The sequence below is a fragment of the Zea mays genome, chromosome 4 (genome assembly GCF_902167145.1).
Source record: "Zea mays cultivar B73 chromosome 4, Zm-B73-REFERENCE-NAM-5.0, whole genome shotgun sequence".
NCBI classification, from domain to species: Eukaryota; Viridiplantae; Streptophyta; class Magnoliopsida; order Poales; family Poaceae; genus Zea; species Zea mays.
In genome coordinates, this window is record NC_050099.1 from 239,944,321 (window position 1) to 239,971,990 (window position 27,670).

The following is a 27,670-nucleotide window of genomic DNA, read 5'->3' on the forward strand; positions in this document are numbered from 1 at the left end:
ATCAACGGCTATATAGCATTTAATGCGTCGTCAGATGTCAGATAAAGGCAATCGCGAACGGTCCGGTCGTGCACCCCGGACAGTCCGCGAGGATGCTATAATTCATTTTACTGAACCCGTCACCTTCGGGTTTTTCGGTTCTGCGCTGACCAGACGGTCTGCGCTTGAGGCCGGACGGTCCGCACTCGGTCTCGGACGGTGCTTGCTTTTCCATCGGACGGTACGTAGTGTAGACCTGTGTTTTTGCATTGGTTCTGTCCGAGGGTCATCCTGGTGTCGCGGATGGTCCGCCGCAAGGGCCCGGACAGTCCGCGCTTAGGTGTTTTTCCAAAAAAGCTTCTCCTGTCCGGAATAATCTACGGTATTCCGGACTGTCGATCTAGAATAGTTGTAGATAAACTTATGCACCTGTGAAATGATCAACTAGGCAAACTGGTTAGTCCACAAGGTTTGTGATGGTCGTCAAACACCAAAATTGATTATAGGAAATGTCGAGACTATTTCCCTTTCATAAAGTCTCTCACGCCATACACAAATGATCTTAATCAGAACTGGAGTAAGGATGGAGTAGAAACACACACACACACACGAACTCAATCACAACAACAACACGCACACAAGTCAAGATGAGAGCGCAAGAATCAAAACAACGGAGTCACAACTCAAGAACGCGCTCAAATCTCTATCTAATGAATCGATAGCGTGGTTGCAGAGTCTAGGAGTTATAGAATGCTCAAAGTGTGCTTGTGTAGTGCTCCATGGCGTCTAGGGGGTCCTTTTATAGCCCTAAGGGACCTAGAAGCTGTTGAGCTCCATTTGGAAGGCCCTAATTGCCTTCTATCCGAGGGTACACCGGACTATCCGGTGCACACCGGACAATGCACAGTGCAACAACTACAGATCGCTGATTGGCTGCTTTCCACTTCTAGGGGACACCAGACCGTCCAATGGGTGGCGACGGACTGTCTGGTGCACCCGTTGATCGTTGGCTCCGCCTGACGTGTCAAGTAGCCGTTGGCCGGCTGACACACTGGATTGTCCGGCGCTCCGCGGGGTCTGTCCGGTGAATTATAGCCGACGAAGTCTGTTTTTCTCGAGAGTGTCCCGTTCGGCGGATTGTGCACCAGACTGTCTGGTGGGTGGCACTGGACCGTCCGGCGCCACGCAGACCAGTCCAACTTACTCTTTTTTATTCCAATTCTCTTTTGCTCCTTTTGACTTGATTTCATATAGTCACTAGCACTTATACAAATATGGTTAGTACCTAAGACAATTGACTAGGTGCTAGAAGCATACCTTTTTCACTTGAAACCACATAGATTTGTAGTATGCCCACTTTCAAGTCTAAAAGTGCATTTTTTTCAATTTGCTTTAACTACCTGTACTCATTGCTCATACAAGATGATGTTAGTCCAAACACAATGTGTTGAACATTTAATCACCAAAGTAAATAGAAATGACCCAATAACATATTTTCCTTTCAATTGACTTTATTAAAAGTTAGGCTACTTTGGATAATGTTGTATTTCTAGTTTCGTTCCTCACTTTCTCCATACCTAGATTAAACGACTCGCCTATGGAGCAAGTCGCTCCTCAATCCTTCTAACGCTGGCTTGATCATTGAGACAGGTCTATCCGAATTAGTTTTTATTTATATCTTCTTCCCTGTCATACTGTGGTTTTGCAGGATGTTTGTGGAAAACCTGCCGGTGCCTTTGTCTGATGAAAGGTTTAGAAGCCGTTAACTTAGGTACGTGTTCTCCTCTACGACCTTACCTTCATGTGTTACAAATTGTCAACCATTGAATTCATCTGGTTCATTTTTTTCTATTACTCGCAGCACCGAAGCCGCGTCGCACTCCACCACCATTGGTATGCACTTGCTTGGCTTGTGGAAGGAAGAAGAGAACTTGTTGTTTTGAGGATCTTCACGTGGCATAGAAATGTGTACAATTGTCACCTACTGCTCGGATGGCATGTCGGTGTCTGTATCCATATCCGCGTCTATCACGACGTCTCAAACCTGCAATCTATGACAAGGTGAAGGATGCCAACGTGTTGGCGATCAGCGTAGGGGATGCGACGCGATTTCTCGGTGGTGATAGTAGGTGGAGGAGGCCATGGGTCCGAATTTTTTGTATTTTAGCCCTTAAACAGAAGTAAAATCACGTTTAGACCTAAAAAAATTTTAAATGCAGTTTTGGACCCTTTGCTCGGCGCCATAGCCTATGGCGCCGAGCTAACACAGCTCGGCGCCATAGCCTATGGCGCCGAGGTCTTGTTGCGTTGGCACAACCCAGACGCGTGGCGTCGACGTGGAACCGAGCTCGGCGCCACAGATCTTGGCGCCGAGCTCGGTTGTGTTATTAAAATATTTGTTGCAGACATGAGCACAAAGCCCATCTAGCCCACTTGGTAGAGCACAAGGCTTCTAACCATGTGGTCATGGGTTCAAGCCCCATAGTTTGCATTTTTTTTGTTTTTTTTTTGTTTATGTCGTTGGTGTGTCCGCTTAAATTTATTTCTCGCAAAGGCGAGACGACGACAGGCAGGGAAACGTGGAGAACTGTGTGTGTCGTGTCGACTCAATCATTTTTGCGTGCAGTGGGATGGTGCCAAGCTGCAGCGCGGCGCGGGGGATGGTGCTTACTTGTTGCCGAGCGTGGCGTGGAGGCTCATCACCGTCTCCTCCTCCTCCGGGGAGAACATGCCGTGCTTCAGCCCCGGCCGAAGGTAGTTGATCCACCGCAGCCTGCAGCTCTTGCCGTTCGGCTGGAGACCAATGCGCGCGCATTTGTTTATGGTCTGATGAACAAAACTACTGCATGCGACGAAACGTAATTACGTAAGGCAGAGCTCTCGTCTCTCATTTTTTTTTTCTTCTGGAAAAGAAACGGACAGTAAGGGCTCGAGAGTGACTGGGTGAGCCGGCTAGAGGAATTCCTTATATATTTTTTTTAAAAAAGGAACCAGCAGGAGCAGGAGCACTCCTCTTCACGCAAAAATCTAGGCGAGAAATAAATTTAAGCGGACACACCAACGACATAAACAAAAAAAAACAAAAAAAATGCAAACTATGGGGCTTGAACCCACGACCACATAGTTAGAAGCCTTGTGCTCTACCAAGTGGGCTAGATGGGCTTTGTGCTCATGTCTGCAACAAATATTTTAATAACACAACCGAGCTCGGCGCCAAGATCTGTGGCGCCGAGCTCGGTTTCACGTCGACGCCACGCGTCTGGGTTGTGCCAACGCAACAAGACCTCGGCGCCATAGCCTATGGCGCCGAGCTGTGTTAGCTCGGCGCCATAGGCTATGGCGCCGAGCAAAGGGTCCAAAACTGCATTTAAAATTTTTTTAGGTCTAAACGTGATTTTACTTCTGTTTAAGGGCTAAAATACAAAAAATTCGGGCCATGGGTCAGCTGTAGCACCTCGAAAATTCACAATCTTGAAAATTTCTCAAACTCATCCTAAATTCAAAAGTAAACTTAATTTTTAGCATTCAAAATTTATATTATTCTTTTTTACATTGAACTTATTAAAATTTATAAAAAGTAAACTTCTTCGATACATATGTTTTTTTCAACATTTTTCATTGTATGAAAAATAATGCACAAAAAATTAAATAAAATTTTATTCTTGTATTTCATAATATTTTAAATAACATTGACTAAAAATTAGTATCATATTATATACATATCTAATATTTATATTAAAATATTAAATTTATCGTATAATTTGGATGTTTTAGATCATCCTTAAGAAGAGAAAGATCCTCTATCTATTCTGATCAGTTTTGAATCTAGCAGAGACCAAAAAGTGATTAAGACTTTTAAAAACATATTTTAAAAGTTTATGAATCGGATCGGTATATACAAGAATTGTATTTTACTTAAGGGCTAGTTTGGAAACCTTATTTTCCTAAATGATTTCTATTTTTCCATTAGAAAATGAACTAATTTCGTTTGGAAATAAAAATCTCATAGAAAAATGGGTTCCCAAATTAGTAAAAAAAAGATTGTCCTTAAATATAGGCGCCGAAACGAAGCCGACCTAACCGCCAGACCCAAGCCAACAAGCAAGACCGACCGCTTCTGCTTGTGACCCGAAACCTTTCTTCGAACGCAAAAAGAACCCCACCCGACGTACCGCGAGCCGGCTATGGCGACGGTGGCGATGGACATCTCGAAGCCCACGCCGGCAGCGTCCGGTGACGAGGCAGCGGCGGCGGCGAAGGGGAGGAGCGGCGGCGGGGGCGAGGGGCTGCGGCAGTACTACCTGCAGCACATCCATGACCTGCAGCTCCAGATCCGGCAGAAGACCCATAACCTCAACCGCCTCGAGGCCCAGCGCAACGACCTCAACTCCCGAGGTGACATTTCTTCTCGATTAAGCCCCCAAACCCTAGAATCGATGTGCCCTTCCCGCGCCGCGTTTTGGCTTGGTGAATCCTCGATCACGTTGATGGAAACCCTACCTTTAGCTGGGTGTGAATCTTGGTCAAATGCACGGGCTTTAGGCTGTAGTTGCCTGGATAATTGGGTTTCGACGCCTGGCTGTTCCTCAACCTGAAGTGTCTTAGCCAAACTATCTAATCAGTGTGTTAGATTGACTGAAGAATAGCTCCAGTTGAATATGCCTTAGATATTTAGTTGCTTGAGCAGCAGGCTGACTTGGGCTGTTCAGTTTGAATTGTGGATGGTATTGTCATAGATGTAACTGTTGTTTTGCTGTGTTTGGATCTTGATTTTGGGAGTGAATTATGTGTAAGTTGTGCAGGCTATCTGTTACTTGTCTGTGTTTGCGTATGCTATCTTTCAATTTTATTCTTCCACATTCTTGTGGGGTTGTTAGGACAATATTTCAAGCATGTTTCAGTATTCCTGAGGTTATCCATTATTATTCAATGCCTGTGTTTCTTTGACATGATTGTGGTATTGTGGCTGCGAATCGTACACTGAATTTGCCTCTGGTTGAACATTTGCGATGTGAAAATTATCTTAATGACCACTCTGCGCCCCCCTTTGCCTAGTGGAGTAATACTCATTCGCATGATTGCACCATGATGCTTTTCTTTATGATTTATTAAATTCCTGCTGTCTCTGTTTCAGGAGTAGCACATTCTTGTACATGTATTGTTTTCTGATTACCATACTCTAAATTTGGCCTTGCAATGTTGTTTTTTCAGTTAGAATGCTCAGGGAAGAGTTGCAGTTGCTTCAAGAGCCTGGCTCATATGTTGGTGAGGTGGTGAAGGTCATGGGGAAATCAAAGGTTCTGGTGAAGGTAATTTTGCTACGCTACAGTCAGTACTTCATATGAATATCATTCTCTGCTTAAAAGTATTTGTTCTTGCTATTATATAAAACAGAGCTTAAAGGAGTTTTTACCAGTGCTTTCTCGGTTAGGCTTACATTCTAGAAGAGTACTCTGCTGCCTCCATTTGACACCTATAAATGAGCTTATGGAACATGTCTTTGTTTTTAAAAGATAAGTTCATCTCTGGAAATTGTAACTCTTGTATTTTACAAAGATAGAACAAATATTCATCACTTGACTGCATTATGAATCCATGAAACTATGTGTACAAAGAACATACACACACACACACAAATATTCATCACTGGACTGCATAATATAGATCCATGTTCCCACCACATATTTAAAACAACAAAAAGAATTGTTTGGCCATGGTAATACAAGTACCTGAGATGCCTTGTACAAATTAGCATCAGCCTTCACATTTTTCTATCTTGGCTGTCACATTGCCGGTATCAGTGTTGAAAAAAATGTTATTAAATGTGTGCCTAGGCGCACTTAAGCGCAAAACAGAGCCCTAGCACGTCGCCTAGGACATATATGTCGATTTAAACGCTCAGCATGCTGACAGACCAAAAGGTTGTGAAGAAGACAAGAGAAGGCACATGATTAGGGCCTCATGGTGTTATTGGTGTCCATGTTGCTTGATTTTGCTTGCCCTCTGCTCGATTTTGCGTCCTCTGCTCGATTCTGCTTTGCGTCGTGTGCACGAACAAGAGAGCGAAGGCTGTGCCCCAAGAAGGGAGCAGGTGAAGATGAGGTTGTTCACAAGCAGAGCGGAGAGGAGGTGGCGTGCCATGGAATAGAAATTGACGGGGCTAGAGGCGCAGGAGCAAACAGGGCAGGGGGCATGTGCAGAGGGAGCGGAAACTTTTGCTGCTGCATGAGAACTGAGACAGTGGCGGCTGGGTGGGAAGCAGTGGTGCAGGGGCTAGGGCACCAGTAGGAGATATATATGGTACCTAGATGGGCTAGTGCACTTTTATTAGACAATGAGCTGAGTGGGCTTTATAGACATAACTAGGCGTTAGATAGTGGCCTAGCGCCTAGCCTTTTTAAACCTTGTTTGGTATTTCTACTGGCAAACATACATGGGTCTAGCGGTGGGGTGGGTGGGAGTGGGACTTAAGCCCCCCCCCAAAAAAAATGGTGGAGCCCGTCCTAATTTTTAAAAACACGAAAGGTCCTGTAGCTGAGTTGGTTAGGTGATCTGAATAGCACTTCTCAGGTCCTAGGTTCGACTCCCGGTGGTAGCGAATTTCAGGCTGTGGTTAAAAAATTCCCTCGTCTGTCTCTAAGGCCTGGTTCTGGTCACAGTCGTGTTCTCACATGGGCTACGGTGCCACCGTGTATGGGTGGGGCAGGGGTTCGGGAGTTTTCTCGACCCGCGTGAGAAGATCTTCTTAATATAATGCCCGGGGACTGTCTCCCCCCCCCCCCCCCCCGCAGGTTGAGTTTTTTTTTAATTTTTAAAAACATGGAAGAAATCAAAGAGGGGTTCTAGAGTTTGAAGTGAATTGGCCCCTTCTTTTGTAGATTTCTAGATCCACCATTGCTGACAGATAATTCTTAAGGGCTAGTTTAGAAACTCAAATCCCCTCCAGGATTGTAGGGATTGAGGGGGAAATCCAATCCTGGTGGGGATTTGGGTTCCCAAACTTAGCCCTAAGTGGCATATACTGCATTTGCAGTCCAGTTTGTTTAAGCTATGTTTTTACAGACCCAGATTATCTAACTGAGTACCAATTGAAACTTCTATATTTTCTCGCAACTCTGCATATTAGAAATGTTTTTGAACTCCTGGTATATATTTTTTTCAATATGGAGAAGAGCTCCCTGACATTGTTTTGTGAAAAACATGTTTAAAGCTGTGACTGATTTGGATGTGCTATTTTTTTGTAATCCAAATCTTACTATTGGATTCCTTGTCTTAGCGCTCTCAATGGGAGTTCTAACTTCCTGGTTATAAAGTGATGTTAACTTCCTAAATGAAATTGCTCAGGTACATCCCGAAGGCAAATATGTGGTGGATATAGATAAGAGCATTGATATCACTAAGATCACACCTTCAACAAGAGTTGCTCTTCGGAATGACAGCTATATGCTCCATCTGATCCTACCAAGCAAAGTTGATCCATTGGTCAATCTCATGAAAGTTGAGAAGGTTCCGGATTCTACCTATGATATGATTGGAGGCCTTGACCAGCAAATTAAAGAGATCAAAGAGGTTTGTTTTGAACTAAAAAGCACTGTCATTAAAATATGCACATTCTGATTTGTGAACTCAACTTTCAGGTCATTGAGCTTCCAATCAAACATCCGGAACTGTTTGAGAGCCTTGGAATTGCGCAACCAAAGGTTTGTTTTCTTTTTTGAAGACCATCTTAACCTTTTGAACTTTACATGTAGGTGGAAAAGACGGATCTTGTTTGTTTTTCAGGGTGTCCTTCTTTATGGACCTCCGGGCACAGGAAAGACATTGTTGGCACGTGCGGTTGCTCATCACACTGACTGCACCTTCATCAGGGTGTCTGGTTCTGAGTTGGTTCAGAAGTATATTGGTGAGGGCTCCCGGATGGTTAGGGAACTCTTTGTTATGGCCAGGTAGGCTGAGTAAATATCTCCACATTTCTTTTCCTTTTGTAGAACTCTTTGTTATGGCCAGGTAGCTGAGTAAATATCTCCACATTTCTTTTCCTGTTGTACCTGAAGCATTAGTTGTTTGTGAGTTGAAGCATAATTTTGCATATTCATATTCTGTTATTAGCTTTTTCATTGTGGGCTTAGTTTGTTATCGGGTTCACTTATTGCAGGGAACATGCACCATCCATTATATTTATGGATGAAATTGACTCTATCGGATCTGCTAGAATGGAGTCTGGAACTGGCAACGGTGACAGTGAAGTTCAGCGTACTATGCTTGAACTTCTAAACCAGCTCGATGGTTTTGAAGCATCAAACAAAATTAAGGTACACATCACTTGTGCTCCTGTGTGCTGGATTAGTGATTTGTAAATGTATAACAGTTATGATGTTTTGAATATTTAATGCAGGTTTTGATGGCAACGAACAGAATAGACATTTTGGATCAAGCCCTTCTGAGGCCTGGCCGCATAGACAGGAAGATTGAATTTCCAAATCCTAACGAGGATGTATGTTTGGCTAACTCATCCTGTTATACCTGTTGATTTTACATGGCTACTGCTGCTGACAGGGCGCTTAATCTTTTGCCCTTGCAGTCACGTTTCGATATCTTGAAGATCCATTCAAGAAAAATGAACTTGATGCGTGGCATTGATCTGAAAAAGATCGCGGAAAAGATGAATGGGGCCTCAGGAGCTGAGCTCAAGGTTTGTTAATTCCACTTTATCTGATGAACTGCGTGCTGCCTCATTTCAATTTTGTGATGTTTGCTTTCTTGTCGTTCCATTCAAGCAGAAAATTATGTTCAGGCATCTTTTTAGTCACATCTTGCAATAATGCTTATGAATACAGAGTCGAGAATTCAGAAAGCTTGCTTATAAGCAATATCTTATTTATATTTATTTGTTTAGCAATTTTGTTCGTACTGGCATTTTTTTGGAATTCCTTGTTATAACTGGGATTTCAATGCTTATTACCAAGCATTTGTGATCGTTATAGTTCCTATAGCTTTGTGTTTGTGTTTCAGACTTTTTCCTTTCATTTTTTTGGTGTTGGTTCAGGCCGTCTGCACAGAGGCTGGAATGTTTGCTCTTCGTGAGAGAAGGGTGCACGTTACCCAGGAGGACTTCGAGATGGCAGTGGCCAAGGTGATGAAGAAAGACACGGAGAAGAACATGTCCCTGCGCAAGCTCTGGAAGTGAGGCTCGTGCCCACCTTTCACGGCCTCCCCGAAGCTAGTGGCAGTGCCTTCATATCCATATCTTTTACCAAAGCAGTGGAATGGTGTAACGGCATGCTCTGGACAATGTTATCTCAAGTTGCGCCGCGCATGCTTATGTTTAAAATTTTCCTTATAACGGCTGTAGTGTGTTGTTGCAAAGTTGATTGGATTTATCAGATCAGCTAGATTACGGTACTAATACATTGCTAGCTCGCGATGTGGACACTGCATAATGGTTACTTGCTCGGATTATCCACATTCTCGTGTGTAACATGCATTGCAATGTCGTGGCCCATTCAATATCTCATATTTTTAACGTGTTTTTTTGGTTGAGTTTTGACGTTGTTCGAGCAATCTCTTAGCCAAAGGGCTCTTTAATTGAACATCCAAACAACCTTTTTACCCTAAGAAAGGGAAAAACTGGGCCTCAAATAGTTTCCGGACACAAATCTAGTAGCTTTGTTTTTAAATTCTAATAAAAAAGCAGCTCAAAAATGTCACTTCTAGCAAGAACAGCTAGCTAGGGAGACTTGAAAAAATGCTACTAAACTAGTTACAACAACAAATACAAGCTCTAGCTAGCAAGCTACTGTAACCAACAAGAACATGAGATGATACTCTCTACGTTCTTTTTTTATTTGTCATAGTTTAGTTCAAAAATAAAATAGCGGTCGACAAATGTTCGAAAATAGAGGTAGTACAAGATAACATCCTCATTGTAGCGAGTGCATGAGCGATGGCTCATACATGTCATATCAATGAAGGGTTGTATGTCATTCAAATGAAATAAAACATAGATAAAACATCCACTCTCGTAAGAGTTTTATTCTACGGTTTCATAAACATTTAGTTTTTAAAACTTACTTGTTTTTTATTTTTAAAAATATTGTCACATCATCCAAAACGCTTATGTTTCAGCTTATTAAATATAATGAAACTCTCACTAAAATTAGTCTAAGACGCTTTAGCTTTACTAGATACATTACTTTAACTATGCGGTATCACTAGTACAATTTAGCTCTATACAAGCGGTAGGATTTTTACATCACAGGCGGTTCGGTTAGAAAACCGCCTGTGATGTCCCAGACGGTTTAGTACGCCTGTGATGTAATAGTATCACAAACGGTTTTTGTTTAGGACCGCCTGTGATGCTCTATCCTTTTCACAAGCGGACCCTAAGACAAAACCGCCTGTGATTGTAAAATTATGAAAATACAATTTAAATATGAAAATAATTTTAATTTTTAACAGAAATATGCAAATACAATTTAAATGAATTAATATTTAATTTTTAACAATAATATGCAAATACAATTTAAATGAATTATAATAGCACACATAGATAACTAGAGAGATTTTAAATTAATTGGCAACCACAATTCATAGTCGATCATACATGATAACAAATACAATTTGATTCATACAACTTTTCATGAACTACCATTTTTCCGCATGTATGGCTTTAAGTTCTTATCAATTTTCTTTTCCACACGCTTGATTCTCTCTGGACCGTTAAAGACGAACATCTCTTCATACTTATTGTATTCCTCATCTTGGTCTCCCACATTCTCAACTCCAACAATTTTTTGCTTTCCAGAAATAACTACATGCATCTTCTCATCTGCTGGATCGAGTACATAGAACACTTGTGCAACACATTCGGCGAGAACCCACGGGTCATCTTTATATCCTACTTTCTTTAAGTCTACCAGTGTGAGTCCGTAGTTATCCACTATCACCCCCACGGGATGTTGTACCCATTGGCACTTAAACAAGGGTATTTTCATGCTTGGGCCATAATCAAGTTCCCATATTTCCTCTATGAATCCAAAATATATGGTCTTCTGTCCATGTAGGTCAAAAGCATCGATACGAACACCGCTATTTTGTGCAACACTTTTCATGTCTTTTGATTTAGTGTAGAATGTGTACCCATTGATGTCATATGCTTGCCATGATGTCACAAAACACGATGGCCCAGAAGCCAAATTCTTCATTGTTTTCTCATCCGAAGAGTCTCTGAATGGGATGTTTTTGTCCATTAACCATTCGCTGAAACGATGTTTGTGCTCCCTCATGATCCAGTCCTCTGTGCGGTTCTGATTTTCTTTACGAAGCTCATTCAGGTGTTCCTCTATGTAAGGCTCGGCTATCGTGAGATGTTGTAGTACACTACCATGAGCACAATGTACTAGCTTGTAATCCTCAACGCGAAAAGTTTTCTTGCCCATTCTCCCTCTCCCACATAGTTTACCCTCATGTTTAGGTACAGGCACACCTATCATTGTTCCGTCACTGATGTAATCTATACAGCTCTCAATCACTTCTTCTGTAGTGTATCCCTCCATGATTGAACCCTCTGGGTGAGCGCGATTTCGCACATAACCTTTTAATACTCCCAGGTATCGCTCCAACTGAAACATATGATGTAAATATAGTGGCCCTAATATTTTTATCTGATCCACGAGATGTATGATTAGGTGTACTTGCATATCAAAAAATGATGGAGGAAAACACATTTCAAGCTTGCACATAGTCTCGATGATGTATGCCTTTAGATAGTCCAAGTCTTCTAAAGCTATTACTTTTTGTGAAACCGCATTGAAAAAGTAACACAAGCGTGTGATGACAACTTTGACATGCTCTGTTTTGAGGGCTCTTACCGCAATTGGGAGGAACACCGTCATCATCACATGACAGTCATGAGAGTTGTAGCCAAATAGAGACAAGTCCTTCATCCTGACTAGTCTGCTGATATTGGATGAGAAACCTGTGGGCACTTTGACCCCACGCAAACATTTGCAAATCTTTGTTCTCTACTCAACTGACAAGTTGTAGCTAGCTGGGGGGAGGTAAGGCTTCCCTTTGCCACTATCCACTGGATGAAGTTCCGGTCTGATTTGAAGATCTACTAGATCATTGCGTGATTTAAGTCCGTCTTTTGTCTTACTCGGCATGCCCAACAAGGTTCCAATGATGCTGTCAAAAACATTTTTTGTTACATGCATCAAATCAATGCTGTGGCAAATTTCCATATCCTTCCAGTATGGGAGGTACTTGAAAAATATTGATTGCTTCTTGAAAGTTGTGTAAGTTGAAGGGTCAGTTCTCTTTCTCTTTTCTCCTTTGTTTTTTCCCTTTCCGAATACAACATGAATGTTCTTTACAATTTCAAAAACAAGTTTCCCACTATAAGGCTTTGGTGCACCTTCACTTTCCAGTTGATTGTTAAATTCCTCTTTCATCTTTCGGTACTTATGCTGCTTCATCAAGAACCGTCTGTGTCCCATGAACACCAACTTCTTGGATGATTTAAGGTACATGGAAGCAGTTCCATCGACGCACACTACACAACCATTCTTTCCTTTAGTCTTTTGCCCTGATAGTGTGGCGCCACCGGGAGAATCATGGATGGTAACAAATATAATTGCTCTTAAGTTGAAATACTCACGGCAATACTCATCCCATATTCTAACTCCTTCATTCCAGAGCTTTGTCATATCTTCCATAAGAGGTTCTAGGAACACATCAATATCAACACCAGCTGATTTCGGACCTTGAATAAGAATAGTCAACATAATATACTTTCTTTTGTGACACAACCATGATGGAAGGTTGTACATCGTTAAAGTCACGGGCCAGGTGCTATGTACACTTCTTTTTTCACCAAATGGATTCATTCCGTCTGTACCCAAAGCAAATCTTACATTTCTGGTTTCTTTGGCAAACTCAGGATACATAAGATCGAAATTTTTCCATTGTGATGCATCAGCAGAGTGTCGAATCTGTTTGTTATTCTGCTTGCGATTTTCAGCATGCCAACGCATAAGCTCAGCCTCCCTAGGGTTTGAGAACAAACGTTTTAAGCGATCAATTACTGGAAGATACCACATCACCAAAGCTGGGTTCTTTGACTTCTTTTTCCCATCCATGTCATCAAAAGTGTCATCGTCACTTTCAGGTCCAATAGTGGATTTCTTGTTTTTATTTTTCTTCGGGAATTTTTTTACACAGTCTTGATTGTAGCTCTTCTTGTATCGACTGACATTGCAAACTGGGCATCTTGATGCGTTCTCAAAATCGCCACGATACAGAATACAATGGTTCGGACATGCATGAATTTTTTGCACACCCAGAGCTATGGGAGATATAAGCTTCTTCGCTTTATAAGTGCTTGTTGGTAGTTTGTTGGGTTTTGGTAGTAATTGAGACAGAAAATTCAAAAGATCTGTGAAGCTAGTATCAGACCATCCGGCGCTAGCCTTCAACTTCAGAAGTTCTAGAACTGTACGCAGTGTAGTAAACTCTTTGTCACAACCCTTTGATTCATCATATAAAGGTTCTTTTGAGGCACTTTCCAGTCCCTCCATTTTAGATAGCCCTTTCTGCGATCCCACAGAACTTAACATTTCTGGTTCCATATGGCGCAACATCTCTTCACAATCAAATTCTTCAAATTCTTGATTAGCATCCACATTATCCACTTCACCATCAACTTTAAGATCTAAAATTCCGACAACTCTCTCGTCATTACCAGGCACTTCACACGGATCCAACTCACCATGTTCTGACCATATCGTGTAATTGTTTTTAAACCCTCTTTTTAGCAGATGTGATTGGATTACTCCTATATCTCTCCAAGCTATCTTATTATCACAATCGATGCACGGACATAATATCTCCTTGCTCTTTCGCAAATTCGTGTGCTTGTTGGCCGCTTCAATAAAGCTTCTCAAATTTCGAATGTACGACGGATGTGGTCTTGGCACATTGTACATCCAACCTCGGTCCGCCATTACCTATCCCTATATTGATTAACGTCAATATCGAGATGTAACATGAAAAAATAAATGTTCATGAAAGTGAAACAAGATCATATCGAGATGTACCTAGTACATGAGACAAAATTTTTTAAAATATCCCTAATTAATTGAATTTAATCCCTAAATCATGAACGAATTAATGTGCATGAAAATGAAACAAGATTGCAGCAATATAGGTACCTTGAGGTGAGACAACTCTTCAAAAAAAATCTTTAAATCAGATCAACTACAAGTCTAAATCTTGGAATTCCTGAGTTTTTCTTCAATTCCGGTCTATATTACAAAATTGAGGCAAAAAATCGTATCAAAATGAGAAATAAAACAAACGGAGATCATATATATGCATAAACTCTTGAAATCAAGCCCGAAAATCAAAAACAAAACCTTCTCCCCGTAGATCAAAAAAATCCGCCGCCGCTACAGTAGTGTGCAGCCTAGCGGCGTCGGGCTCCGGAAGTTAGGGTTCCTGCGCTGGAACCGAGCCTTTTATACTACATACACATCACAGGCGGATTTTAAGAAAAACCGCTTGTGATGTATAACATCACAAGCGGTTTTCTATTCCGACCGCCTGTGATGTTTACATATCACAGGCGGTCGACATAGAAAACCGCTTGTGATGTTATACATCACAAGCGGTTTTTCTTAAAATCCGCCTGTGATGTGTTTACTATATAAAAGCGTCGGTACGGTGGCTTAGGGTTTAGTGTTTTCGCCCGGAGCTGATACTACGCCGCCAGGCTGCTGCGCCGCCGTTCCCGTCCCCGTCTCCGAGCCGTGAGCGCCCTCCACGCCGTCGCCGAGCCCGAGCCCAACCGCCACCGTCTCCGAGCTGGGCGCCCGTCCCCGTCCCCGAGCGCCACCGTCTCCGAGGCGCCCTCCACCCCGTCCCCGAGCCCGAGCGCCGCCGAGCCCATCTCCGAGTGCGCCACCGTCCCCTTCCCCGTCCCCGAGCCCGAGCGCCGCCGAGCCCATCTCCGAGTGCGCCACCGTCCCCTTCCCCGTCCCCGAGCCCGAGCGCGCCGCCGTGCCCATCTCCGAGTGCGCCACCGTCCCCTTCCCCGTCCCCGAGCCCAAGCGCCACCGTCTCCGAGGCCAAGCGCCGCCGCCGAGCCCGAGCGCCGAGTGCGCCGCCGTGCCCATCTCCGAGCCCTCGGTGCACTCCTTGATCATGCCTTAATTACTTGTTAAAAATTCATGCCTTGATTACTTGTTTTTGCTAGTCCTGCCTTAATTATTGTTAATCTTATATTGTTAATGTTGGTCATTATGCTTATATTGTTGGTGTTTTCACTTACATATTTTGTTAAGGTCATCATTTTTGCTTTAGTAGCTTGTATCCCTTGTGATTAAATGTTGGTAATTATGCTTATGAAGAATTTTGTCATGGATAGTTGATGCAACTACTAGGACCCCTGCCTTAATTATTGTTAATCTTATATTGTTAATGTTGGTCATTATGCTTATATTGTTGGTGTTTTCACTTACATATTTTGTTAAGGTCACCATTTTTGCTTTAGTAGCTTGTATCCCTTGTGATTAAATGTTGGTAATTATGCTTATGAAGAATTTTGTCATGGATAGTTGATGCAACTACTAGGACCCCTGCCTTAATTATTGTTAATCTTATATTGTTAATGTTGGTCATTATGCTTATATTGTTGGTGTTTTCACTTACATATTTTGTTAAGGTCACCATTTTTGCTTTAGTAGCTTGTATCCCTTGTGATTAAATGTTGGTAATTATGCTTATGAAGAATTTTGTCATGGATAGTTGATGCAACTACTAGGACCCCTTCTTGGTAGAAAATCTCCATAGTGATTGGGGAAACAAGTCTATTTTTAGTGTTTATGGCCACATACATCATGGAAGTACATAGCCATGGCAATGTTATTATCTCCCTATGTTATAAGACTTGTTCTTATCTCCCTTAGTTTTTTGACTACCTATCTTTGCTTCCCAACCCTATGTTATAAGACTTGTTCTTATCTCCCATCTTTGACTTGTTCATAGCCATGACAATGTTATTTGGACCCCTCTTTTTGCCCTATAAGCCACATCCTTGTTTTCCCTCTGATCCCTGCCTTATCTATGGTGCCGAGTAGCACCAAATTTGGACTTAATTTTTTTTCTAGTGATATCGATGGTGCCGAGTAGCACCAAATTTGGACTTGTGTCCATATCTATAGATGCTAGTAGTTGAGCACTAGCTCCTACAATCTTAAGTGTGTAGACCCCAAGAAGAGATTAAGTCCTATAGTCTACCACCTCCCGTTATTTGTGGGCTTCACCGATGGCTGGAAACATTTGGTGATAGCAAACGACCTTCGGGTTGAAGACGTCTGCGAGCTTGTTAAGGGGCCAGACGATGGTGAGCCGGTGTACTATGTCCGGATGTGTGGTCACAAAATTTAAAGCTGCCCCGGCTGCATGTGTGTGCTTCTCTTCTCTTAGGTGGGGTGCTAAGTGATCTTAGTAGCCGACATAAGAGAAGAGAAGCGCACAGATGAAGCCGGGGCGGCTTTAAATTTTGTGACCACACATCCGGACAGAGTACACCGGCTCACCATCGTCTGGCCCCTTAACAAGCTCGCAGACGTCCCCAGCCCGAAGGTCGTTTGATGTCACCAAATGTTTCCCGCCCTCGGTGAAGCCCACAAATAACGGGAGGTGGTAGTCCACAGGGCTTAATATCTTCTTGGGGTCCTACAGGGCTTAATCTCTTCTTGGGGTCCTTCAGCATGGCTGTGATGTTATAATGCTGAAGTACCCCAAGAAGAGATTAAGCCCTGTAGTCTACCACCTCCCGTTATTTGTGGGCTTCACCGATGGCTGGAAACATTTGGTGATAGCAAACGACCTTCGGGCTGAAGACGTCTGCGAGCTTGTTAAGAGGCCAGACGATGTTGAGCCGGTGTACTATGTCCGGATGTGTGGTCACAAAATTAAAAGCTGCCCCGGCTGCATGTGTGTGCTTCTCTTCTCTTAGGTGGGGTGCTAAGTGATCTTAGTAGCCGACATAAGAGAAGAGAAGCGCACAGATGAAGCCGGGGCGGCTTTAAATTTTGTGACCACACATCCGGACAGAGTACACCGGCTCACCATCGTCTGGCCCCTTAACAAGCTCGCAGACGTCCCCAGCCCGAAGGTCGTTTGATGTCACCAAATGTTTCCCGCCCTCGGTGAAGCCCACAAATAACGAGAGGTGGTAGACTATAGGGCATAATCTCTTCTTGGGGTCCTTCAGCATTATAACATCACAGCCATGCCTTCTCTGTCTAACTGCATTGAAAAGTGCCTTTTCTCCAAGTTCCCTTATTGATGGAACCAGTATATCAGACTAACAGTATATCCCTTTATCGATGGAACCAGCTTGAATGGCAGACAACGAGCAGCCTAGTATGGATGTGGTCTGCACCGGTGCGTCTAACAAAGTTGATGAAGACGCGACCAAACTTGAATGGCAGACAACGAGCAGCTCCAGTGAAGGGAGCGGGGAGGATAGTTCTAGTGACGACAATCCTTGTACTCCTATACCTCCAAGGAAGAAAAAAACATCAGATGAGCTTGATGCCGACTATATTCCCAACGATGAAGAGGTAAATAGAAATATGTCGACTATATTGTAAAATAATGTTCATATATGAAAGGCCATTAATTTTTTCACTATATAGATTTCAAATGAAGAGAAGAAAGAGGATGCATCTTCTACACGAAACACGGAGGATGCTCCGATGCCTGAATCATCCGTTTCACATAAGCGGAAACGAGGGCGACGAGGTCCAAATCAGATGAAAGAAGGTGCAGTTATGTATGTAACAAAACTAAATGCAGAGGGGTTTCCTGAAGAACCACTTGACGTGGTTACAAAGTTTCGAAATTCCTGCGGGGCTACTGTTAGAGATATAGTGCCAATCACACTTCAAAAATGGAAGGATTTAGATGAAGACACCCGCAACAAGCTATGGGCTAAGTTGTCTGAGTCATTCAAGTTCCCAAAAGGCACAGAGGATGCAGTAAGGAAGTCGATGCTCTCTGCTATGGCCAAGATGTTTCGTGGGTGGAAGGCCGAGATGAATAGGGACTTTGTTAAGAAGAATAAGGTTCCTCCGCCCAAGAAAATGGGGAAAATCACTCAAGCTCAGTGGGAGGAATTTGTTCGTCAGAAGACCGAACTGAAGGCCAAAGAACTGGGCGAAACTAATTCTCAGAGAGCGAAGATGAACAAACACCCCCATCGCCTGGGGTCAAGCGGATATCACCATAAAGTTGTGTAGTGGAACAAGATTATCGAGGAAGCTATAACTAACGGCACTTTGGACCCAATATTAAAAGATATCGATGAGAGAGCTATTCGTTGGATCTTAGGTCGAGCAGGTTTGAGTGAGGACGGCAAACTTGTGCATCCAGAATTGGTAGGCGAAGTTTCGTCAAAAATTCAAGAATATGCAGATAAGAGAAAAAAAAGGAGAATTTAAGCCTCGGAGGGAGAATGACATACTAACTGCAGCCCTAGGCAATCCTGAACACACTGGACGGGCTCGGGGAATCTCTTCTAAGATTTCCTGGAGAGAGGCGTTTCCAGAGTATGCGTCGTCATATAGGAAACACGAGAGGTCGAAAAGGACCCTTGAAGAGACTATTGATGAAAGGGTACAAAAGGCTATTAATGACGTGATGAACAAAATGAAGAAAACAGAATGCATATCATTTGAACTCAAGCCAAGCCACATGAGTCCACCTATAGTCCCTAGCAGCGTTGGATCTGTGCAAGACTTGACCAAGTACCCTGTAGACGATATTGTTGAGGACAAGCCTTGCTTTCTTCATATTCCAATCAATCGATCTGGGACAAAAACAAAGCAAGCTGCTACTGGTTTGGTAAAACCAGGACTTGTTAACTACAAGGACAATCCTGTCCCGCCACACTATGCTGTGGTCGAAGTTCTAGAAATCACAGACAATGGTTGTGAAGATTGGGAGATAGATTTTCCAGTTGAGGGGATCATAACTTTGCATGAGGCAATTAACGAGTTGGTCCTTTGGCATCGACGCGACATCAAGTTTGGTGATGAGCCGAATTCAACACCAATGCAACAAAAAGCTAGTTCGATCATTCCACACCCCATGGTGCAGGAAGATATGACACCGACCTCCAAAAAAATCGTTGAAACAATCATATCGCCTCTTGCGAAGGAACTCGACGAGGGGGGCGTAGACAAAATTGTTCCTCTGAATGTCGACGTCAACATAAAAAAGGAACCAAAGGTTGGCACCAATGTTGAAGGGCCAACTATTTCAAAGAAGATTCATAAGCGAATCGCCACAGACGATGTCAAGAAACCGTCAGAATCAGTGGCACGCTACCTGCATAAATTGCAGAGAGTTATGACTAATCAATCAAAAGCAGTATCAGCATCTCATGGAGTAGGCACACGGCCGGCCCAAATAGACAATTTCGAAGTATGGGAAGAAGATGGAATGATTCATACTCGAGAATCATTACGTCTTAAAACCAATATCTCGGTATACAAGAAGGAGGATGTTCCTCCTAAATTTGTGAATGGGAGGTTGTTCTTAACGACGGTGCAACTTTCTAAGTTGTCGACTCCGGAGATTAGAATGCATGAGTGGTACATGGTGGCTAGCAACAAATACAAACTCGAGGAATTCACATTTGTTGTGCCAGAAGATGCATTTTGGAGCAATGATCATATAAATCCTGTGCGGCATTTATTCTTTGACGATCTCTGGTCGTTGTACCACCGACAAAGGATGGAAACGAACTACTTAACCCTCTTCTGCTTGTAAGTACCTCTAAACTTTCATATTTGTTAGTTTTGTACACGCACACATAAACGAGAGTCTAACGATTAACACTATTACACGTAGGATGCAATACATGGATGATAAGAAGAAACAACTTAAGACAGGGTTTCTTGACCCGTTGATGATATCCCAAGCTCGCTAGAAAGTAGTTGCTCGGAGGCAAGGAGAAGAATACAAAGACTTGGACGATGCTGAATTTGAGAAAGCCGTCAAACAGAATCAGAGAAAGAAAATGAAGGTAATGGCGGCATACATTGGACGAGCCATGTACAATCATGTACAACATGGCAAGGACTTAATAATAGCTCCGCACCACTTTAAGTAAGTTATCGACATGGTTTAATTTTGAACTATAAATTATGGCAATCGTGATATTAACATGTGTTTTCGTCTATGTCTATATAGTGACCACTACATTTGTATCATGATCTGGCCAAAGGATGGTAAAGTCGTGGTCTTCGACTCACTGAGAATGGAAAAGGCTACGTATAATGACTTCTTGAAGATTTTAGAGAAGTATGATTATTATTGCACACTTATACTTATTACATCTTAACAAATGTATTCTTAATCTCACAATGCTATTCTTATATGCAGTGCATACCGTTTTTATTGGAAAGATCTTGGCGGCGAACATCCAGAGGACAAGCCTAATTTGTCAATATCATTATTTCCATATGGTGACAAACAACCTCCGGGTACTGTCCTGTGCGGTTATTATGTATGCGAATGGTGTCGTGTCACCTTCCATTACATGGTCAACCGTGAGGATGTAAGTTCGCTATCATTGTCTATATTGCAATTTTTATGTTATATTGTTGCTCATCACATTACTCTTAGCACCGATTGCTTTTTGCTTTCATTGCAGGTTCCTAAATCTAAGATCAATGCTGAATGGTTAGAAAGAGATATGGTTTCCACCGGCGTGGCTAAGGTTGTAAGAGACTTGCTTTACTTTATGCGCCGTGAAGTTCTTCATCAACAAGGGCTATTCTACAATGTAAATGGAAATTTGCAAAAATTCCCAGAACTAAGTTTGTACACAATATCACACAGTGTTTAGGTCTTTAGTTAGGAACTTTAGATGTTTATGGAACTTTGAGATGTCTATGGAACATTGAGATGTTGAGTTGTTATGCAACTTGATGTGTATAAATCTGTGTATGATGGAACTTGATATATATGTGGATGAATCTGTGTATGGAACCTGCTATATATGGGGATGTTTGAATCTTTGTATGATGAATATGTGTTTGAATCTGTTATTAATTCTGTTTCTGTATATGAATCTGGAAAATATATATGAATCTGCTTTTGTATATGAATCTGGGAAATACAGGCGACCTATAATTAAAACCGCCTGTGATGTGTGTCTATCACAGGCGGTTCCTTTGAACTGAACCGCCTGTGATGTGTGTCTATCACAGGCGGTTCCGTTGAACTGGACCGCCTGTGATCTGTGTTTTTCACAGGCGGTTTTTGATTGACCGCCTGTGATGTTGTTTTACATCACAGGCGGTGCACCACAAGCGGTTCCTGGAACCGCCTGTGTAGTGGCGAACCAGACCGCCTGTACAGAGGTGTGCTGTAGTAGTGTATGTAGACACAATGTATATCTAAATATATAACAAACATCATGTACCCATAAAAGCTAAAATGTCTTATTTAAAATAAGGGTATTTAATTAAGCTGTTCTAATTACTGTTATTAAAGGAAATTAATTAAGCTGTTCTAATAACTGTTATTAAAGGAAATTTCGAGAAGCAGGAGTGGCCATTGGCCATGGCGCACCTCACTAGCCTTCACTATCATCCACCGAGCTCAAGAGCCTTCACTATACGGTATCTAGACACAATATATATATCTAAATATATACTCCCTCCGTTTCTTTTTATTAGTCGCTGGATAGTGCAAAATTGCACTATCCATCGACTTATAAAAAGAAACGGAGGGAGTAACAGAAATCATGTACCCACAAAAGCTAAACATAACCATAAGCAAGCAGCGGAAGGTTCACCGCCTCATATCCAGGAATATTAGATACATACCATAAATTGTCCGCCCTTAATTTCTGACTGATGTGGAAAAAAAAAATCTTAGTTCTTGTTATACCTCCTATTCTCATTGTGTACCGAATGTATCAGTCTTGAATGTATCAGCAGGCACAAATGAGAAAAGTGATGTTGAGAGGCACAATATCAAGACCCAGTAGCACAAGACACGATTAATAAAATTTAACACCCCCTAAACTGAGACAATATCCTAACAAAACACGAAGGGAGGGGGTTCATATGGTACCGAAACAAACAACGAAGTTAAGCAGCGGAGGTGACGGGACATGGGAACGTTCAAGAGTGCGGCCGACACCACAGCGGTCAGCGGGGCATGGACAGACAGAGAAAGCAAGTATCCACCGCCGTACCATTTGCATGCACGGATGACGGAAACTCATCCACCACACGCGGAAGCACGGAATGCACGTACGCACGCAACGGCCGTCCCCGTACTGGTCCTGGTCCTGGCATGGCAGGCGGTCAAACCGACCCATCAGAATTCAGAAGCACTGCACCGCTGCCGGCCCATGGACCGGTGTGTGTCGCCCGAGTTTATTTGGGCCCTCAACCCGCAGCCTGCGCATGCATGCATGGTAGGCTAGCAGCAGACAGACATCCGCGCCGCCGTGTCGGGTACATACCTGCCTGCCCAGCCCGGCCGAGCCGCGTTCAATTTGACGACGACATGCTGCCGCTGCGCACACGTTACTTGGGCCGTGATGGCGGGTGACGCGGACCGCGGTCCCATGGGCCAGCAGGTGGGTGTGGGCGGCGCGGCGGATGAGCCGACAGGGGCGGAGACCCAACTTTTTTGGATTTTAGCCTTTTTTGAGTTTTTTTTGCACAACTATGCCCTTTACAGTTTCATTTCAAAAAATGGACCCCAACCTCGGCGCCATCATCATTGCTGACCGCGGGGGACGGTGGGTGTCGGGGCCGGCCGGCGTGGCGTGGAGCCAACAGGATTGCAGAGGAGATCTCAATCGCAGCCGAACCCTGCCTGACGCAGGCCAATCAGCCAGCCTGCTGCCTGCCTCATAACATAATTGCGTCATCAATCAGCACACGCCTACTACAGTACAGTACGTACTACGTACAGTGTCGCCATGTCCATTCGGCATTCGTTTCATTCTGGCTACGTACAGGTGGTGGTTTCGAATGAACCGGCAGATGAACAGAACAGGACAGGTAGGGTTGGTATTGGAATTGGAATTCCATGGGGACGCGACGCGAGAGTAGCTAGCTACGCTGTCGACGCGGCCACTATAGTAGTGGAGTACTACTACTCTTTAATCCGGTTCAAACATGTCGAAGCTTTACGCGTACGTACCCACTCCTACCTGCCTGCTTCTTCTGTGTGTTACTTCCGTCCGTGTTGTCGTCCACCCAACGGGCCAAATGCGAACAAATTGGAGATCTCGTCGGTCATGCATGCCGATCCATCCATCCATCTATATACTACCGTATGATGTTTTTTTTTTGTTGCTTTCGTTGGACAGGTAGCTAGCTAGGCACGACGACGTCAAAAAGGCGCATGAATGCATGCCATACAATACACAAAGGTAGTCTGAAAGTGCTTGGCCGAGACCACATACAAATTCTTGCTCGTTGAATATAGCCCAGAATACACGTAATATATATATATATATAGTTAATCAACGCCAGGTCTGCGTGTGAATTAGACTAGCCTAAAGGACGTGGCGTCGTACGTCATCGTTCGACAACCTTGATGAAGCGCCTCGATCAGCATATTCAACGCTGCTGTATATGCATTATTCTGCGGTCCAGTCAAACATATGCTGAAAGTCTGTACTTATTACGTCACACACGTATATATGACCGTCGTCGTTATCCCCGATACTGATTACTGGATGCAAGATGCCAACCAATGAGTCCATATCTGCGAATATAAATACATCACACCAGATGTCATTTTTGATTAAAATAGAATCAGCATAATCAGACCGACCCAACCCGGACCTATCGCGCTTTCGGAACAAACAGGCTTGGTCCGAGAAGTCCACAAATAATAATAATAATAAAACTTTCACACCGTGTCCTGCAGAAGAAACAGTAGCCTATCCCGACCTTAAAGCATGTCGTGACTTCATTCACCGCGCCGTCCAGGGCCGGGCAGAGGCATGTGCGAGCCGTGCGCTCGCACAGGGCCTCCAAAAATTAAGGGCCCCAAAACTTAGCAGATGTATATATTTTAGTTTTATGATATTTTATATATGTTAATATGTAGCACATATTTTTCTCTCTACTATACCGCTGCGCTGAAGCGAAACTATCGAGCGCTGCACTAAAGAATAAATCTTCATAGAATCTTAACATATCTGTCCGCGTGAACGAAGTTCTCTAAATTAAAGCTACTAAATTCATATTTGTGTTCTACTATGATAAAGACGTATTATTTAGCCACAATATTTAGCCACAATAAGGGGGTGTTTGGTTAGAGGGACTAAAGATTAGTCTCTAGTTTTTAGTCCCATTTAGTCCCTTTTTTGCCAAACACTAGAACTAAAATATGGACTAAAATGATTTAGTCTTTAGTCCTTCACATATATGCTAAAAGGGACTAATACATATTAATTCAACATTTACCACTCATTTAGTTCAATTGTACTAATAGCAGGAGAATGTTAAATGTCATTTTAGTCTTCTTACGAGTCATTTAGTATATTCTTACTATTTTTAGCCCTAGAACCAAACATGTTGGAGACTAGACTTTAGTCCCTTAACTAAACTTTAGTCCCTAGACTAAAGAAACCAAATATGACCTAACACTCGAGAGTGAAGCTTTGGAGAAAATCGAATATAAGCATATTGTACAAGATTTTCTTTAAAACCCGCCAAAAGAACGATGTTATTCAAATAAAATAGAAATGTTTCTTTAAATATTATATTGCAATATATATTACTGTAACTTGTAGATTGTTATTACTGATTTTTAATAAAAATATATTACACAGCTTTAGATTTGGCACAGGGCCTCAAATTTCTCTGGCCCGGCCCTGGCGCCGTCTCGGCCCAATCCCGATCCATATATCATATGTATTCTAAATATTACAACCACGTAAAATATATAGCTTACTAAATTAAAGATATTAAACAATACAATCATCATTTGACCACATAAACTCTATATATTACAACCACATAAACTCTATAGCTTACTAAATTAAAGAACTTAAACCATACAAGCTTCATTGGACCGGTCTGGACGACGTATAATCGAATAGATGTGACAATGATGCGCCGAGGTCGGTAGGCCACCCGGGGCGTCCCCAGACGACTCGAGCCAAAAAGGGCGATGATGTGTGAACTACAACTAGGGCTACACTATTTCTACTCATAAGGCATGAATTATAAAGAAAATAAATAGTTTGGTTCGATTGGAAATATGTTCGGGGGTTCTCCCTTGGTCGTATCCCTTTATATTTATAAAGGAGTATGTTTAGACCTGTTTTTAGGCGAGGTCTAATAGATTTCCACGGACAAGTTAGGATAAATATGCAAGGGATAAGTGCTCTCGCCCGAGTTAATCTAATCACATGATACAGACCGTTAAGACCACATAGGCGAACCACCGTACTCAGGTGCCACGGACAGACAGGCAATGACTATTTTCCTTCCCTCGATAGTCATCGTCATGGCTATGGACGCTCTGCCCCAAGCCTGATTGCCCGCTTCCGCCGCCTCACCCTCTTGTCTTCCGTACGTCTCCGCTTTGGTCCTGCAGTCCAGCGTGTCTCCCCTAATCCCTAAATCCTAAACCTTAAACCCTTAACCCTTGTAAGCCCACCATATACACTACTGTTGGCTCAAGCCCTAAACCTACCGTAACACATATCACTACCGATTTAAGCCATGAACTAACAGTAATATAGAGACTATCTCTATCGGTTTTTATTGTAACCCGACATATTCTCTTCTAGATGCACCAAAATATATGACAACATCGATCGTTTCAAGATCTCCCACAGCTGCTCTTACCTACCAGCATTGGAAGTTTGGAACACCACTCCTGCGGCATATATGGGTTCATATTGGCTCACAACCATCGTTGCTGCTCGTCCACCGCCTTCGGAGTCTTTCGTCATGCATGGCTCGCAGCCACATCGCTGGCATCCTCTTGCACCTTTCAGCCCCCCACTCTGGTGGTAGAAACTAGGGCTAGAAAAAAAGCTCGAGCTTGACGAGTTGGTTTGGGCTCGTAGCAGCTCGGCTCGGCGCTCAGAACGAGTTCGAGCCGAGCCTGTTTTTTTGGCTCGTGAAAAGAGCGAGCCAGCTCGGCTTGTGGCTCGACCCAACAACAATTTGTTACATAAAATCATAGTTAGTATATAATATTAGTACCGAGTTGACAATTATTTTATGTTATTTGAGATTACTATACAAAATTAATCTATTATCTATATTATATTAGTGATATGTCTATTTTACTAATTTAAAATATGTTATTTAAAATACTTTTAAGATTTTATATTATAATTTAGAGAGCAGATCTACATTTATGGGTAGGCTCGCGAGCCAGGAACGAGCTGAGCCGAGCCTCTCTTGCAAGCTCGCCAGATGGGCGAGCCGAGCCGAGCTCGGCTCGTTGCATGAACGAGCCGCGGCGAGCCGAGCTCGGCTCGGCTCGTTTGCACCCCTAGTAGAAACTATTCGTGAGGTGGTTATTATCTTATTATACGTGTATGTAGACTTTTGATTTTAACATTGACCTATCAACATAGTGAAAATTTCAGATACAGGGAAAAAGGTACCAGAATTATTTAGATCAAGCATTAAATAATTTCTTATAAATTATATCAGATAATTCATGTGATGATTGCATAGATAATCGAAAGTGGAGACCCTTTCTCTCGAAACTAAAGTGAGCTAGTACGACCAAAGAAATTATTGGCCGCCGGATGGGACCCTATTAGCTAGCTAGCTAACTTTGGACTGATTCCATGTCAAGCAACGCGCGTCTCCATTTCAACCGGTCGGAGATTAATCCTTTTCTTCTTATTGGGTGATAAGACTTTTGTGACAAAGACATTTTGTAACACTATTATATACTCCATTTTAATACCGCAAGTTAGGCATCGTTACCATGCATGTCAATGTGCAGCTCCAGCTAAGTTGATTTCGATAAGAAAATGCATCTCTGCTGCATGATCGAAACTCATGCAAAGCACGTACAGTACCTCTACGACCTAGTGGTTCGGCGGCGGGTAAAGTTAGGTTTGTTTGGTTACTTTAGTCCAGAGACTAAAGCTTAAGACTAACTTTAGTCTCTATCGTGTTTGGTTTTGGGGAGTAAAAATAATCAATGGTTTATAAGAGGACCAAAATACTCTTTAGTATTCTCCGGCAATTAGTGCAACTGAAATAAAAAAGAGGTAAAAAGTGAAATTAATATGGTTTAGTCACTTTTAGTCATCCCTCGAGGGATTAGAGACTAAAACAGTTTAGTCCTTGTTTTAGTCTCACTGTTTTGGCAATTTAGAGACTAAATGAGACTTTAGTTCCTCAAAACAAATGGGGCCTAAGAAGAAGGATGTGAATTTCAATATCAGATTATTTTTATGGGCATAAGGAATCTCTATGGAATAACAGAATCGCTTTTGGCTTTCCGACCATCATATGATTTGGTGCTCTTTTTATCCATAAAAACCATATATGCATGTGGTGTCCGTTGGTTAATTTGCCGTTGTTGGGGAAGGGGACGATGAGATTCACTTGATCATGAGGCCAGGGGAAAATTAAAAGCTCAAACCGCATGG

The 27,670-nt window shown here is 42.7% G+C and overlaps 1 protein-coding gene across 1 annotated transcript; it reads left to right on the forward strand.

The window, feature by feature from the left end:
• The first annotated feature begins 4,074 nt into the window (after positions 1-4,074).
• Positions 4,075-9,480, forward strand: LOC100274445 (uncharacterized). Its single transcript, NM_001148804.1, has 9 exons — positions 4,075-4,374; positions 5,191-5,288; positions 7,324-7,548; positions 7,617-7,679; positions 7,762-7,925; positions 8,135-8,291; positions 8,375-8,473; positions 8,561-8,671; positions 9,026-9,480. Exons 1-9 carry the CDS (start codon positions 4,164-4,166, stop codon positions 9,164-9,166), a joined length of 1,269 nt encoding a protein of 422 aa, NP_001142276.1. The 5' UTR covers positions 4,075-4,163; the 3' UTR covers positions 9,167-9,480.
• Positions 9,481-27,670: the final 18,190 nt, after the last annotated feature.

Excerpts from the sequence above, each read along its gene's own strand:
- LOC100274445 (NM_001148804.1), top strand. The coding sequence starts at position 4,164 with ATGGCGACGGTGGCGATGGACATCTCGAAGCCCACGCCGGCAGCGTCC. Across the intron at positions 7,549-7,616 it reads AAATTAAAGAGATCAAAGAG|GTCATTGAGCTTCCAATCAA; the intron begins GTTTGTTTTGAA and ends CTCAACTTTCAG. Across the intron at positions 8,672-9,025 it reads CCTCAGGAGCTGAGCTCAAG|GCCGTCTGCACAGAGGCTGG; the intron begins GTTTGTTAATTC and ends GTGTTGGTTCAG.